The 17,255-nt window shown below is 40.3% G+C and overlaps 1 protein-coding gene across 7 annotated transcripts in view; it reads left to right on the top strand.

The window, feature by feature from the left end:
* zbtb48 (zinc finger and BTB domain containing 48) overlaps positions 1-17,255 on the top strand; it is a 45,297-nt gene that overhangs the window by 3,761 nt on the left and 24,281 nt on the right. For 6 of the 7 annotated variants that reach the window (XR_007250479.2, XM_048561290.2, XM_048561289.2 and 3 more), the window contains exons 2-6: positions 1,610-1,725; positions 3,236-4,211; positions 6,348-6,459; positions 7,940-8,032; positions 9,177-9,263. Coding sequence is in view for 6 of the 7 variants with exons in the window: in XM_048561290.2 (XP_048417247.1) it covers positions 3,238-4,211; positions 6,348-6,459; positions 7,940-8,032; positions 9,177-9,263 (1,266 nt within the window). In the remaining variant the exon portion in view is untranslated. The remainder of the gene's footprint in view (positions 1-1,609; positions 1,726-3,235; positions 4,212-6,347; positions 6,460-7,939; positions 8,033-9,176; positions 9,264-17,255) is intronic. The other variant, XM_048561288.2, reaches the window with a different exon arrangement.

Genomic DNA, 17,255 nt, shown 5'->3' with positions numbered 1-17,255 from the left:
ATTATGTACTTCTACCCTCGGGTGTCTCTATTCTACAACACTACCCAGAGTCCTACAATTGATTGTATTAGTCCTCCTTTTGTTTGTTTTACCAACATGCTGGGCCTCAAATTAAACTCCATTTGCCACTCCTTGGCCCATTGACCCAATTAATTAAGATCTGTTTGTAGTCTTAGATAACCTTCTTCACTGTCCACTATACCACCAATTTTGGTGTTATCTGCAAACTTACTAACTATGTCTCCTATATTCTTATCCAACTCGTTTATATTAATAAAGAACAAAAGTATGCCTAAAACCGATCACTCTGGAACCCCACTAGTCACAAGCCTCCAGTCTGAAAAAACAATGCTCCACACTGACAGATGGAACTAATTTAGTTTGAGAACATAGTTGGGGTGGACTAGTTTGACCAAAGGATCTGTTTCCATGCTGTATGACTCTATGATCTTATCCATTGGGCCACATGACAGCGGACATATAGCTAAAGATAAGCTGTTGAGGTTCAAGGACAGAATAATTCCTTTTATATTTTAGAAAGTTAGAAAGATTATGAAGTTTTAGAGTTTTGCATGCTCATACAGAAATCTGTTATACTTGTGCCTTTCTCTGCAAGCAATCTGGATCTGTTCCAGTTTTACTTTTTGGAATATTTAACCTTTAACTGTAAAAAGCTCTTATGATTCCTGTTTTCAGCACTGAGCCTTGCAAATCCTAAATACTTCTGTCCATTCCCATTTCCACTGATGATGAATTTTGAAGTATTTACTCTGTAAATTGTGTGCATATGCAACAAAGTGTGATGGAGACCACATTTCTAATGTAGATAGGGAAATATACACTGTAAAAATAACTCTCACTAATACTTGAATTGTAACTAGATCAATACATTAAATACATTGTCAAACCATCTTGTTTGAAACCTTAATCTCTATGGACAAAAAGTGTGCATACAAACCCACTGCAACTTTGAAGCAAAAGAATTGTATCCTGTAATAATGTAACATACTAATACTAATACTTCCAGTGTTTCACTGTCAGTAATTACATCTCTTAGATTGCTGACGACACAATACCCGTAGCAATATGTAGGAGAGAGACCTCTGGAATCTTGGGATTTTTAGTAGTTACATACTTGTGGCAAACAAGACACACTGTAACAACTCCCTAAGGCTCTTTAGGGAGCATCTTCCAAACTCTCAACCTCCACAATCTATGAGGAGAAGGGTAGTAAATACATGGCAACACATACCCCTCCAACCACTCACTATTCCTGACTTAGAAATATATAATTGTTCCTTCACTGTCACTCTGTCAAAATCCTTGAACTCTCTTTCTTATAACACAGTGGGTGTACCAACACCAAATGGACTGCAGTGTTTCAAGTACACAGCTCATCACCTCCTTCTGAAGGGCTTTGGGATAGGCAATAAATGCTGACCTAGCTAGCAAAGCCCACAAGACTGAAACAAAATCCTATAATCTATGTTTTGGTTCATAACTGCAGTAAGCAGTACTGCTGGTTTTGAGTGTGCAACTAGTAAAGACATGAGGAAGTTCTCAAGAAAGAAAGACAGGCAGCATTTAACAGCTTCTGTGCTCTTCACAGGTACCAAAATGCTTTAATGAAATATATTGCAGCAGTGACTGAATCTTAAAAGTAGGAAGCACAACAGGAAGTTGGTACATGACAAACACCCACAACAGCAACGTGGCGATAATCAGGTACACTATTTTACTGAGATCATGGGATAATCATTGCTCACGTCACAGGGAAGAACTCCGTTGTTTCTTTTGAAATCAGTTTAATCTTGGGATCTCTTACAGCTACTTGACAGACCGTCAATTTTACATATCTACACCGGAAGAAATGACTGTAGAGTTTCAAGTCAGAATGATGAGTGACTTGAAGGGGAAGTTCCCATGTAGCTGCTGTCCTTGTCCTTGTCCTTGTAGTTGGTAGTCGTTGTGCTGCTCTGGGAAAGCCATCCTGGTTCATGGTCAAGTCTCTGTTGTAAAACTTGTATCCACAACCTTCAAACTTGGAGGCAGGAATGCTATCCACTGAACCATGATTGACACCAAAAGAGTAAGCTCCAAGTCAGCATCAAGAGAAGTTGCTTGTTATAGTCAGGTCCATTTAAGTTGATAGTTGATCCATACAAGAGACCCCAAGGGATCAAACCTCTTAATATTCACACCCACTGTGTAGAATCCTAATGGATATAACACATTGCCATTCACTCCTATTGCAACATTCCCAATTGATGAAATACATGATATAGATTACTAATGAACTGAACATTCCTGTTCAACCCGCTGTTTCCCAACCACAGTGTGCGGAGATGAACAGAAACTGTTACCCAGATATCTGTGGTTTTGCCTACTGCTTTTGAATATTGGTAGCTGATTTTGTCTTTGCCTCAGTTGTTAGTACAAAGCGATCTTGTGCTTATTATTGTCTGTTCTCGTTTAGACAGTGTTTTGATCAAATGTATCATTGATTGTGGGACAAGACTTACATTTATCTGCAATAAATTTATATTTTATTTTAAATTTATCGGTATGGTTTGATTTTAATATCTCTTGCTTTAAAAGAATAATATTAACATTTTAGGAACAAAAACAAAATTGCTGGAAAAGCTCAACAGGTATGGCAGCATCTGTGGAGGAGAAAACAGAGTTAATGTTTTGGGTCTGATGACCCTTCCTCAGAACATTTTAGGGTTGAAATTGAAGATGTGTACATGACATTGCTGAAGTGAACAGCTATTATTATTGAACTGTGTTAGAATGACAAATGTACCATAAAATCTCTTACTGGAAGTGGTCAGAAGTTGGATGGATGAAGAGATTGCTAAAATTAAGCGCTGGGGCATTACAGATGTGTTTCTGAATTTGGAGCTTTGACACATGGCATTGACAGTGTGGCTTTATGCTGAATCTGCTGTAGGACTGTTGGATGGAGCAGTATAGAGGAAGTTTTATCTCAGGAGCACAAAAGCTGACGTTTCAGGCCTAGACCTGCTCTCTGATGAAGCCCGAAATGTCATCTTTTGTGCTCCTGAGATGCTGCTTGGTCTGCTGTGTTCGTCAAGCTTCACACTTTGTTAACTTATAGAGGAAGTTTTACTCTGTTTCTAATCCTGTGCCATTCGAGTGTTTGATAGAGTAGTGATAAGAAGATTATTCATCATTTCTTGCAATAAACAATTGTCTCCACTCCTATTTTTAGATATGGAAGACCATTTTTCTACACATAGCAAGAGAATACTTCATGCATTGAATAAACAACGGGAAGATGGTAAATTTTGTGATGTTACACTGGACCTAGGTGGCCATTACTTAAACGCGCACCGTAGTATCCTGGCATGTTGCAGTAATTTCTTCCACAATATCTATGGAGCTGGCACATCTGCTGAAATCAATCTTCCTGATAGTTGCACTGGTGTCTTGGGCCTTCTGTTTGACTTTATATACACAGGTGAGCTTCAGTTGACCCAAACAAATGTCTCGGAAGTGCTCTGTGCAGCGGAACTCCTTTCAATTCCTGATGCTATTCAGGCTTGTCACCATTATCAGCAGAAATATGTTGAAAATGAGAGAAGGAATGAAGAAACCTCATGCAGCCAAGCAACCACTGAAGATAGATCTGTGAAGGTACCATTAGAAGCTACAAAACAGAGTGGAAATGTTGGAGTTCCTGCTAAACAAATCACAGTCACACAAATAAGACATTTTGACAGGAAGAGCAACAGATGCAATGATAAACGAACACTCAACTTGCTTACTGAGAAGCAGAAAGATAAAATAAGAACCTTTGCTATTAAGAAAAGGTCTAGAGAATCTTTGATCTCCCATGAAAACCAAAACTGTAATCAGGCAAAGGGCAAGGGAGGTGGCTTACGAGACAATGATGAGGAGAACAATCATGAGAGCACCAACGGGAACAGCAACGCTGCAATGGACGTGGACCTGGTTAAAGTCGAAGAGGATGACAAGGATGAAGATATGAATGATAGAGGAGAACTAGACCATGACTACATTCCAGCCAGGCACATTTGTAAGAAACAGAGAAAAGACCCCATGCAAGGACTGGACAGACAGAAACTCAAAGCCTCAGAACTAGCAAACAGAAGGAGTGAACCTGCGGAGTGTCCAACTTGTCATAAGAAGTTTCTCAGCAAGTATTACCTCAAAGTTCACAACAGGTAAATCAACTGCGAGTCGCAATGTTTAATTGTTGAAGTTAATGAATGTGCGGTTACCTCATGTCTGGGTGATATGGAAAAAAATTGAAACTTAGTGGCAAGTGTAGGTAGTAATATTATCCCACTGACTTGATTATTCAGGAGAGCAAAGCAGGACTGATTTATAATCATCGTCTGAAATCAAGCATGAAATTGCTGGCCTAAGCTCTCTCCCAGGTTAAAGTAAAATATAGCATGCACTGCTGTGGAGGTGGAGGTACTTTTACATTGTCTGTTACAAGACATGTTGGTCAAAGTACATTGTAGATCGGGTATAGGAAACACGCTGACTAACAACTGCAGGGTAATCCTGTTTGGTTTGAGCATTAACTTACATTTCACCAGCCAAAGATAACAGTAGAACTAATCTTTACCACATCCTCCACAACATCCTACCTGCACCTCACAAAACCAAAGTACTGAAACTACACTTTTTTTCTCCAAATTCAATTTTCGAGTAGAATAAATATTTCTACTGTCAGGATTTAGTCAATTAGTTTGGGCTAGGGTAACTTGTGGGTCATTAATTTTAGCACACAGGCACTGTTCAGGGAAAGTCAAGACATTCAAAGAAAAGATATTTTAAAAGGGATTAGTTTAGAATGGCATCATGGTCTGTGCAGATATGATGGGCCAAAAGTCCTGCTCCTGCACTGTACTGTTCTATAAAAACTGTCTTTGTCAATCTTATACTTACTGTTCCCTTGGAAATTGCAATATCCTCTGTGCATTATCTGAGTTTACCATGAAGGACTGTCGTTCTTAACCTTTCCCCATGCCTGAGGTATGGTGACCCTCCATCGTCTCTATCATCAGTTGTCTCTCTCTGAGAGTAGGCCCATATGGCAACTTCGTTCACGGTGAATAAAAATTTACGGTCATACAGAAGAAAATAGGATTATTGTGAGATTGGTGAGGGACCAGCTTTACTCAAAAATGCTTTGCTGTTCTGAGAAAGTATGCAAATAAATAAGCGGTCACTTGCAGCTTCTTTCATCCACTTTCTTAAATGATGTTTCCTGCAGATCCATCATCATCCTTCTTCCCATTCTTACGCTGCCTAGATGCTGATGATGGCACAGCTTTTCTTATTGAGAGCTCATTGAAGTATCATCTCATGACTATCCTAACTTGGCAAGTTCGTACTCAGTGTGCAATTTGTCTTTCAGGAGGAAAGCAATCATTAACTTCATAGAATTGTGGAACACAGAAAGAGGCCATTTAGTCCATCATATTGTGGCAGTGTTTTGAAATTTCAAGGGTATCAGGGAAAGCCAATGAATGTAGCCTTGCCTGCCTTGCCCATATTCTGTGAAGGGGTTTCAAGAAAGATAAATCTAGAAATAATTGTTTGACCAACCTTAACAAATCCCACCAGAACAACACTAAAGTCTCCTTCCATACCCCACTTCACAACAACTTTGTAAATGACTCTGGATGTTGATCACTCTCTGTGGAAAACTTCCTGTTGTCAGTTCCAAGTTAGCATATCATTTGTTTAAATGCTTGCTTGTCGTATTCCTGCAGGCTTGTTCTAAATATGTTCCAGATTAGTCTTCTCGACGTTGTTTACTATCTGAACTTGTTCTCACAGCTCAATTATCTTCCTTCATAACTCCAGAAACTGGTGATGGGTATCAGTCTCATGGTTCTATACACTTTCTGGATTTAAATATGGGCAGAACTGCAAACAGTTGCTAAACTCCTTAATCAAATTCAGGATAATTTTAACCATTTCAGTGTTGGGTCAGTCTCCACCCTCATCCCATTCCTCCCCAGTAAATGCTAGATATTTAGTACAACAACAGTTGACTAACCTGCAGCTTCTGTTTATAAGGTGATTACTACAAACTAACATAGAGGTATTTCTCCTATAACACGATAGTTGCATTCTTGTGTGACCTCGTGCTATAGAAAATTGCGCCATAGAAAATCGCAATATAGGGAAATCGCTATATAAAATCACTATACCTGTACAGCAGAAAGTTTCTGTTATCCAAACAGCATCCACTATTCATCAATCATGTTACTGCGGATTTGCATTAATGAATTATAACAAAAATACCTGTATTCTTAACATGATTGTTTTGTCCTCAGGAAACATACAGGAGAGAAACCATTTAAATGCACCAAGTGTGGAAAGTGTTACTTCAGGAAAGAAAACTTACTTAAACATGAGGCTAGGAACTGCGTGACCAGGACAGGCGTGGTATGGAAACTAGATTTTTACGTTTTTCTTCTAATTGTTGTGTTTTTGAGCAAATTTGCGTCAATCAAGTTAAAGGTGCCAGTTGCAGCAAGTTGTAGCAGTAATCCACATCCAACACCAATATGTCTTTGAAGTTGTATTTACAATTCCAATTTTGCCAGTTTGTTGAACCATGTGGGTCTGGGAAGTTTTACAATCAGTGTTTTTACCTCAAAAGTGGATAAATATTAAATCAGTAGCAAATTACTCCAGATACTGGAATCTGTCCTGAAAACAATAAATGCTGGAAATCACAGTGGCTCAGGTAGCATCCATGGAGAGAGAGAAAGCTAATGTTTCGAGTTATCTCGACTTGAAACATTAGCTTGCTCTCTCTCCATTTATGCTGCCTGAGCCACTGTGATCTCCAACATTTGTTGTTTTCAGTAAATCTTGAATCAGAACAGATCGGTTACCAGAAACATGTGATTCATAAAAATTAATCAGAATAGGTATGTAAGAAAATGAAAACTTTTATCTCCATACCACCTTGCTGTACTTATGATTATTCCAAAGAACTTTACAATCAATCAATTGCTTTTGAAGTGTAGCAACTAATTTGAACACCACAAGGTCTCAGAAAACAGGGAAGAGATCATGATTAACTTGATTTTGTGATATTGTTTGAGAGCTAAATATTGGCCAAGACGCTGGGGGATTTCTCTTGCTCTTCTTCAGAGAATGATAATGGATCTTCAACTTGCATCTGAAAGGACAGTCAGGACTCATATCTGATCTGGAAACTCAGTGCAGCAATGAGAGTATAAGCTTAGATTCTTCACTCAAGTCTCCAAAATGAAGCTCAAATCTACAACATTCTGATTCAGTTGACATTGCTACCCACTGAGCAAAATGCTTTCACCTGTTCAAACTATAAACCTGGGGCTGCTGAGGATCCATTGTGTGTACCTGGGCAGTTGATCTTAGCCGAATAATTACAGCTTTGACATCTTTATACACCTACAATACAAAGTTGTCTTATATATTCTGTGCTCACTATCATCACTTGCACCTCAATGCACTAATTTCAAAATGTCTGTTTTTGTTTCCTCCTCCAGCCCTACATCTCAACCCGAGTTGTAAAGTCTTCACATTATGGTATCCTGCTCGTCCAGCAGCAGAAGAGTTGTCACTTTCTGAACTCTTTCATTCAGAACATTCTCCCTGGACCCCTCCTGTACAGCTACAGTTCCCCAACATTTTAAGACCTCATAAAGCATATGCTTTCAGTTACATCACCCATCATCTCTTGCAGCTCTTCACTGCTGCTTGGTCTCCATTGCTGACCTACGTGGGGTCTTGGTGGGAGCATTTTAATCCATTAAATAGTACAACTGCAAATTGTCAAGAGAATGAGAACAAATCTGTTGATTGACTAAACTTCTTTTCCTCTAAAACCCAACGTAATTCTGATCATGCGTTTTTGTTTCTCCCCCCACAGACTTACACTTGTCATGAGTGTAACAAGACATTTAAAGGGCGGATGGAGTTAAGGAACCATCTGGTATCTCACACGGGTGAAATGCCCTTCAAGGTAAGTCCAATGGCTCTGATCAGTCATAGCGGCATCAACTAATCTCAGCTTGTCTTAGCATTTTGAAGCTACAAATAACTAGATGAGTGAGGGAAGATGGAGACAGAAATTACCCTAGGTTCTTATTCCTGATAACTATCCAATATTTATCTATGAAGCTTTTGACTGTAACATGGTTGTTAAGGGTGACGTACGAGGTATATCTAGATAGGGTGGCTAATTGATGCTTGTTACAATAGAGGGCAGCAGCAACCAATGTCTGATGAATGAAGGAAATGAGTAAATAGGAAATAGAATCATATAACACAAAAAGAAGTCATTTGGTGCTTCATTGCTGTGACAGCTCTTTAAAAGACATTAGTCCCACTCATTTTCCACAGCCTGCAATTCTTACATTTACTTTTAAAAATTATTATTGAATCTAATTCCACCGTCCTTTCAGGCATGCCCTCCAGGTAAGGACATATGTTGCGCTTAAAAAACTTATTTATTTTGTTACTGGTTCTTTTGCCAATCAATTTAAATCTATGCCTTCTTGTTACCAAGCCTTCTGCAACTGGAAGAAATTTCTCCTCATTTATTAAAACCCCGTCAAGATATTTACCACTTAACTTCTGTACTCTGAAGAGGAGAACCACAGCTTCTCCAGTTTCTCCAAATCACAGGAATCTCTCATCCTTAGTAGCATTCTGATACATTTTCTCTGCATCTATTCCAAGACCATGATATCTTTCATAAAGTGATGGTACCTAGAACTGGACAGAAAACTCCATCTGGTGCTTAGATGTTAGAGACTAAGCACAATGTAATGAAAGATGATGGAAAGTCATAAAAATAATAGGCAAAATGCTGAAAAAATGCAGACAATTTATGCAGATGTAATGCATGAGTAGTAGACAATACATAAATAAGGTTTAAAGGGTTTTTATCTAGATGCCAAATATCTAAAGTGCTAGTTGTGATAAAAGCATCTCATTTGACTCCAATACAATTTGCTGTGCTGCAAATACCAACACTTTTATAACAGAATAGTAATAGGTACAGGAAACAGTAAGCTTACAATGTTTAACCAGCAAAATATTTTTTGGTTAAGTTCTTGTTTATCTCTTCTAAATTCTGTTATGTATGTGCTTAAACTTCTCAGTGCCCCTCATGTACTCAGCAGTTCATGCAGAAAAAAGACCTGCAGATTCACATGATCAAATCTCATGGAGCTCCCAAACCATATCCGGTGAGTAACTAGTGGCAAGTTATAATACAGTACACCTGTATTTATGTGGCTTCTAAAAGCATACTGTACATTGGTGCATTGATAATTACGTAACGAAATTAATAACAGCTACCCACCCTGTAAGAGGTTCTGGACTCCACCACAAGTTAATTAAACATGGATCCATGTCAGTTTTCTCGATGTTACATTTTGATTTAAGCTATCCTGTGAGGAAGGCAGTATGTGGAGACAAGGTTCTTGAGAATGTTTATGTCATTTCATTGCCACCTATCTGTTATTGGGAAATTGACAGAATCCTTTATTATGAGGGTGTAGCCTTCATAATAATAATAATAATAAAATCATATTGGGATCATGCAGAATCAACACTTCTTTTAAAACAAATATCATGTTTAACTCATTTATTAGAATTCTTTGAAAAAGGAACAAGCAAAATGAATAAAAAGAGAACTTGTGGATATTATACATTTGGACTTCCAAGAGGTACTTGATAAGGTTCCATATCAAAGATTACTGTTCATCATAAGTGCTTATTTTGCAAGAGACACAGGTAAAGAATTGGTTAGCTACCAGGAGGTAGACATTAGGGATAAATGGTTCTTCTTTCAGGTTGGCAAGCTGTAACTAATGGAGCACCACGGTGATCAATGCTGGGACCAAAGAGACTAAGTCTATGGTAAATAAATTTCTGAATGATACCAAAGTAGGTAGGAAAGTGACAAGTCAAGAAGTGGCAAAGAACCTGCAAAGAGATATAGATAGGTAAGTGAATGGGCAAAAAATATTAAAGTTAAATGTGGGAAAATATGAAGTTTTTCACTTTTAAATTTCCATTCTTTTTGACAATGTTGCAGAAATCTGAGGTACAGAAGTACAGAGGAATCTGAGTGTCTAGGAACATGAATCACAAAAGGCCAGTATGCAGGTAGAACAAATGGTTAGGAAGGCAAATTAAGTGTTAGCATTTACTGGAGGGGAATGAAATATAAAAGTAGGGAGATTTTACTGCACGTGTGCAGGGCTTTGGTCAGACCTCATCTGGAATACTCTGGACGTTTAGGACCAGGAGAAGACCATTCAGCCCATCAAGCCAGCTTCACTATTTAATTAGATCATGACTGATCCTTGATGTCAACATCATCTCCATGTCTGTTTGTCAGTAGTCTACAGAAATCTATTTATTTCTGTCGTGAACATGCTTAAAGACTCCTTTTTCTTTTTGAATGTGAGCCACTGCAGCCCATTTGGTAGGACCACAATGCCGTTAGGAAGGGAGTTCCCAGAATTTTGACCTTGCAACACTGAAGGAATGGAGATATATTTCCAAATCAGGATAATGCAGAGCTTGGATGGAAACTTGTAGGTGGTGGTATTTCCATTGGTTTGCTTCCATTGTCCCTCGAGACGATATTGGTCATGAGTTTGTAAAGTGCAGTCTAAGGAGCCTTGGGGGATTTCTGCAGTATATCTTAGACCATAAGACCCAAGAGTCTGGTCTGCCATTCGATCACGGCTGATATGTTTCTCGATCCCATTCTACTGCCTTCTCCCCAAGACCTTCAATCCCCTTACTAATCAAGAACCTATCTACCTCTGTCTTAAATACGCTCAGTGACCTGACGTCCATGGCAATGAATTTCACAGATTCATCACTCTCTGGCTGGAGAAAATCCACCTCATCTCAGTTCTGGAGGGCACTTTGAGGATGTGCCCTTGGGTCCTAGTCTGTCCTACTAGTGCAAGCATCTTCTCCATGTCCACTCTATCCAGGCCTCTCAGTAGTCTATAAGTTTCAGTCAGATCCCCTTCATCCTTCTGAACTCCATTGAGTACAGATCCAGAGCCCTCATATTGACATTCCTCATATGACAAGCCCTTCATTCTTAGGATCATTCATGTAAACCTTCTCTGGACACCCTCCAAAGCCAGCACATCCTTCCTTAAATATTGCTTGCAATATTCAAAATGTGTTCAGACCAGAGCTTTATACACCCTCAGCAGTACATCCCTGGTCTTGTGTTCTAGCCCTCTCAAAATAAATGCTTACATTACACTTGCATTGCTAACTACCAGGTGAACCTGCATGTTAACCTTAAGACAAATCATGAACTAGGACTCCCAGTCTCTTTTGTGCTTCAGATTTCCAAAGCCTTTCCCTGTTTAGAAAATATTTCCTCCTCTATTCTCCCTATCAAAGTACATAATCTCACACTTTCCCACACTATATTCCATCTGCCACTTCTTTGCCGACTCAACAAGCATATCCAAGTCCTTCTGCAGCTTCCCTCCTTCCTCAACACTACCTGTCCTTTCATCTACCTTGTGTTAAATTAACAACATTGCCCTTATATAAGATAATAAAATGTGAGGCTGGATGAACACAGCTGGCCCAGCAGCATCTCAGGAGCATAAAAGCTGACGTTTCGGGCCTAGACCCTTCATCGGAGAGGGGGATGGGGTGAGGGTTCTGGAATAAATAGGGAGAGAGGGGGAGGCGGACCGAAGATGGAGAGTAAAGAAGATAGGTGGAGAGGAGAGTATAGGTGGGGAGGTAGGGAGGGGATAGGTCAGTCCAGGGAAGGCAGACTGGTCAAGGAGGTGGGATGAGGTTAGTAGGTAGGAGATGGAGGTGCGGCTTGGGGTGGGAGGAAGGGATGGGTGAGAGGAAGAACAGGTTAGGGAGGCAGAGACAGGTTGGACTGGTTTTGGGATGCCCTTAGTTCCTTTGTCCAAATCATTAACATATAACGTGAATAGTTGTTTCAACACTGACGCCTGTGAAACTCCATTAGTCAACTGACTGCCATTCTGATAAAGACCACTTTATTCCCACTTCCTTTGTCCAACTTGTTTGTTACCTCCTCAAAGAATTCTAACAGATTTGTAAGGCATGACCTTCCCTTGATGAAGCCATGCTGACTCAGCCTATTTTACCATGTACTTCAAGTACTCTGGAATTTCATCCTTAATAATGGACTCTAAAACCTTATCATTGACTGAGGTCAGGCTAAAATGCCTGTAATTTCCTGCCTTCTACTTCCCTCCTTTTTTAAATAGGGGTGTTACATTCACCATTTTCCAGTTCTCTGGGAGCCTCCCTGACTCCAGTGATACCTGAAAGATCACAACCAATGCCCCCACAGTCTCCTCAGCTATGTACTGGTGTGTAAATTGAGCTGATTTATCCATATTCAGATCTTTTAGTTTTCCCAGCACTGTCTCCTTAGTGATGGCCACTACACTCACCTCTGCCCCTGACTGTCTTAACGTCCTGGTATGCTACTGGTGTCTTCCACCATGAAGACCGATGCAAAATACCTGTTTAGTAGCTCTGCCATTTCTCTGTTGCCTATTACTACTACTTCAGTCTCATCTCCCAGTGGAACAATGTCCACTCTTGCCTCCTCCTCACCTGTTACAGATCTAAAAAAACTCTTGCAATCTTCTTTTATGTTACTAGCTAACTTACCCTCAAATTTCATCTCCTTTTGTTTTAGTTGTCCTGTGCTAGTTTTTAACAGCTTCCCACTGATCTTCATATCACATGCTTTTCCTTTCACTTTTATGCTCTCCCTGATATCCCTGAACAGCTGTGGCTACCTCATCCTCACCTTAATTATGTTTCCTCTTCCTCAGAATGAATTTTTGCTGTGCCTCCTGAATTACCTTCAGAAGTGCCTGCCATTGCTGCTCCACTGTCTTCTCTGCTAGGCTTCCCTTCCAGTCCTCTCTGCCCAACTCCTTGGTCATGTCTTTGCAATGACCTTACTCAGTTGTAATCCCATTATATCTGATTCGAGCTTCTCGCTCTCAAACTGCAAGGTAAATTCTATCATATTATGGTTACTGTCCCATGGGGGATCCTTCACCTTAAGCTCCCTAATCAAGTCTGTCTCATTATATTTCACCAAATCCAGAACTGCCTGTTCCCTCATGGTGTCTACCACAAACGACTCCAAAAACCATCTCGTAGTCATTCCACGAATTTATTTCCTTGGGATTTGCCATCAACCTGATTTTCCCAGTTTACCTGCATATTGAAGTCACCCGTGATTATTGTAATAGTGCCTTTATTACATGCCTTTCCTATCTCCTGATTTATTTTCTTCCCCATGTCCTGACTACTGTTGGAGGCCTGTACATAGCTTCCATCAGGGTCTTTTTTCTTCTGCGATGTCTCAACTCTACCAACATGGTTGTAGCGCCTTTTGACTCTACATTGCTTCTTGCTATTGATTTCATTTCATTTCTTACTAACAAGGCAACCCCACCCCTCTGCCCATCTGCCAATCTTTTTGATAGGACTTGTTTCGTTAGGTCCTGATCACCTTACAATCATGTGTCTGTGATGCCCGCAACATCGTACACCCCAATTTCAATATGCACTACAAGCTCATTAACCTTGTCTTTTATACTGCGTGCATTTGAATACAACACCCTCAGTCCTGCATTGATTGCTCCTCTCTCACAGTTGTCCCCTTGTCTGTTGCGCCTGAAGTTAGATTCCTGACCCTTTCCACACTTTCTTTCCTATTACTTGTGGAAATTTTAACAACCTCTCCTGAGCCCTCTTCCCATTTAACTTTTTCCATAATTTTCCATGCAACTCCCCCACTGTATGGTTTAAAGTCCTATCTACAGCACTAGTTATGTAATCTTACAGGTAGAACACACTGTTGCTACTGAGTGTCGGTGATGGAGAGAGTGACTGGTTGTAATGCTAGTCAAGCGGGCTGCTTGGTTCTAGAATATTGTTTCTAGAATATTCTTCTTGAATATTGTTGGAAGTACACTCATCACTTTCCTGACTTGTGCCCTGTAGCTAATAGACAGACTGTGGGGATTCAGGAGACAAATTTCTCAATATTCCATTCCAAACCACTGACATGTTGTCGAAGTTGCTGTATTTGTATAGCTAGTTCCAGTTAAGTTTCTGGTCAGTGGTAACCCTGAGGATGTTGTCAGTAGGGGATTCAATGATAGTAATGCCATTCAATGTCATGGGGCAATGATTAGATCTCTCTTTTGGAAATGGTCATTGCCTGAAACTTCTGTGACATGAATGTCACTTGTCACTTTTCAGCCCAAGTGTGGACATTGACCAATTCTTTCTGCATTTGGACTTGGACTGCGTCAGTATCTGAGGAGTTGAGTGTTACTGAATATTGTGTAATTATCAGCAAACATTCACAAATCTGATTTTATGATGGAGGGTAGATCATTGATGAAGCAGCTGATGATCGGTTAGGCTTAGAACACTACCCTGAGGAACTCCTGTAGTGATCTTCTGGAGCTGACCAGGAACGACACAACTATCTTCCATTATCCTATGTATGACTCTAACCAATAGAGTTTACTCCTTAATTTCCATTGATTAATTTCCATTTTACCAGGGCTCCTTGATGCTACAATAATTTAAATGTGACCTTGATGTCAATAACAGTCATTTTCACCCCACCTCTGGATTTCAGCTGCTTTGTCTATGTTTGGATTAAGCTTGTAATCAGTTCAGGAGCTGATTGGCTCAGGCAGAACTCAGACTGAGCATTAATGGGAAGGTTATTGTAAAAAAAGAGCAAATTACTGCAGATGCTGGAGTCTGTACTGAAAATAACTAATGCCAGAGATCACAGCAAATCAGACAGTATCCATGAAGAGAAAGCAAGCTTACATTTTGAGTTTAGATGACTTTGAAGAGTAAGAGTCATCTAGACTTAAAACATTAGCTTGCTGTCTCTTCATGGATGCTGTCTGACCTGCTGTGATCTCTGGCATTAATTATTTTCAGTATTGTTAATCAGGTGCTGTTTCATAATACTGTTGATGACACCTTCCATCACTTCAGCAATTGAACTTTGACAGCCCCCTGGGCTAGAGAATTCCACAGGTTCACCACCATCTGAGTGAAGAAATTCCTTCTCATCTTCAACTTAAGTGACTTATTGCTTATTATAATATTTTGCCTATAGTTCTATACTCATCAACCAAAGAAGCATCATAAGGGTATTGCGAGTTTCAATGACATCACCTCTCATTCTCCAAGGGACTATTCAATTTGAAAAAGACATCTTAGAATAGGTGATTACTTACCAGGAGGAAGCACTAAGGCAAAAATATGGATTAAAAATGAGTATAAGATTCAAAACTGTAGTGATTGTAAAGGGTCAGCTTGATGGATCTCATAGAATGAGAGTTCCGTGATTGGACAAGGTTAACAGCCCCAATCAGGGAGCCCTAGTTGTCAGATATAAACAGGAGTGTCACAGGTTCTGTCCTATCCGAGAGCTGGCTCTGAGGAAGCTGGACCAGCTTCAAGCACAATGTACATGTAAATAAAGGATGAATTGGTGATGGGATACTGGCCTCTGTGGAGTTATTTCAGTGGCAACAAGAGAAAAAAAACACAATCCTGAATAAATCTGTTTGCAACAGTCATCTTTGATTTGGGGTAAGTATTTTTGCATCATACTATCATTTGAGAAGCTTGACTCGTTTGACCCTGCTGAAGACTGGGCCCAGTACATGGAAAGAATGCCTTTTTTTTTCCTGATTAAATGACATTGGGGCAGGTGAAAAGCACCAAGTAATTCTCCTGGCAGCTTGGAGACCTGTAGCTTTTTTGGTTATTAGGAGCCTCACGTTTCCTGAGGCACCACATTCTGAAATCTTTCAAGAGTTGATGGATTTAGTTAAGGAATATTACAACCCCAAACCTCCTCTAATCCTGAGACTAGTCCATAGCATCAGGTCAAATCTAGCAGTGGATTCACATTCTACAGAAATACAATTACAAGTTGGAACACCATCCGGGAGGCCAAGTAGCTAATGCAGATGCCTTGGGCTGTCTCCGCTGGCAGCTGCACCTCTGATGGTACTGTAACTGGAAGAGCCCATTTTGCTTTTAACCTTTCTGGACACCCTTCCAGTCACTGCTGACACTATCATACTGTGGATACAAGATGATCCAATCCTGGCAAAACTAAAACAGCTGGTGGCAATGGGCCAACACAACCAGAATTGAAACCGTTTTGAATCTGATGAGACCATATCACTGTAGAGAACGGCATTTTATTATGGGGAGCAAGCGTGATTGTCCACAGCAAAGGTCGCTGCTAGATACTGGCTGAATTCCACCAGGGTCATCCAGAGGTATCCAAAATGAAGATGGTGGTGGGAGATTATGTCTGGTGGCCAGGAATGGATGCAGACTTAGCCGCATTGGTGGGGTAATGCCCACAAGGACAAAAATTACTGCCAGCAGCTCCTCTACGTTCATGGGAATGGCTGGGTAGACCCTGGACTAAGTTACACGCCAACAATGCCAGCCCTTTCATGTGCTCAGGTTTATCAGGTGTGTCAGGTATTTATTGTCACGTGTACTCAATATTAAATACAGTGACAAGTGTGTAGTCGTCATCTATGGGTGCCATTCACATTAACTTGGAATACAATTTTTAAAAAACTAGATTACTTAAAGAGAGTCCAACTTTTCCTTCTTCACTGCTGCAGTCCCACCCTGGGCTTTGCAGCCCATGTCATGCCACTGCCTGGGGCCCAGTACACACAGTATCAGAAATGCTAGTGCCGGGCAAAAGACTCCTCTAAGTGAGAAGGACATTTTACTTCGAGGGACAAAGTTTGGTGCCAAAACCACGGGAATGGCCCTCCATGAGTTAGAAGCATAGTTGGCACAAAATTCAAGTAGGTGAGGTAATCCTGAACAATCCCAAGGACCACGTGAAAGCTGAAAACTTGCAAACAGGGGAGGAGCAAAATATACCAGGTCCCTCAGTACAGCCAGTAGGGCTGTCAGAGCCAGTGGTTTCTCCCCCTCCATCCAGCAAAGAAACCTGAGTCTAAGATGGGCACAACATTGTGTCACAGCTTTGATGCCTTTACCACCTGAAGAAGGGGATGAATTTGTTCCGGATGCAAGAGGTGGATTATGGTCTGATACATACCACCTGTATGCAAGGCTGAGTCAGAGGAACT

This window comes from Stegostoma tigrinum, chromosome 28 (assembly GCF_030684315.1).
Source record: "Stegostoma tigrinum isolate sSteTig4 chromosome 28, sSteTig4.hap1, whole genome shotgun sequence".
NCBI lineage: Eukaryota > Metazoa > Chordata > Chondrichthyes > Orectolobiformes > Stegostomatidae > Stegostoma > Stegostoma tigrinum.
The sequence above is the reverse complement of the archived record's forward strand: the minus strand, read 5'-3'. Positions and strand labels throughout refer to the sequence as shown.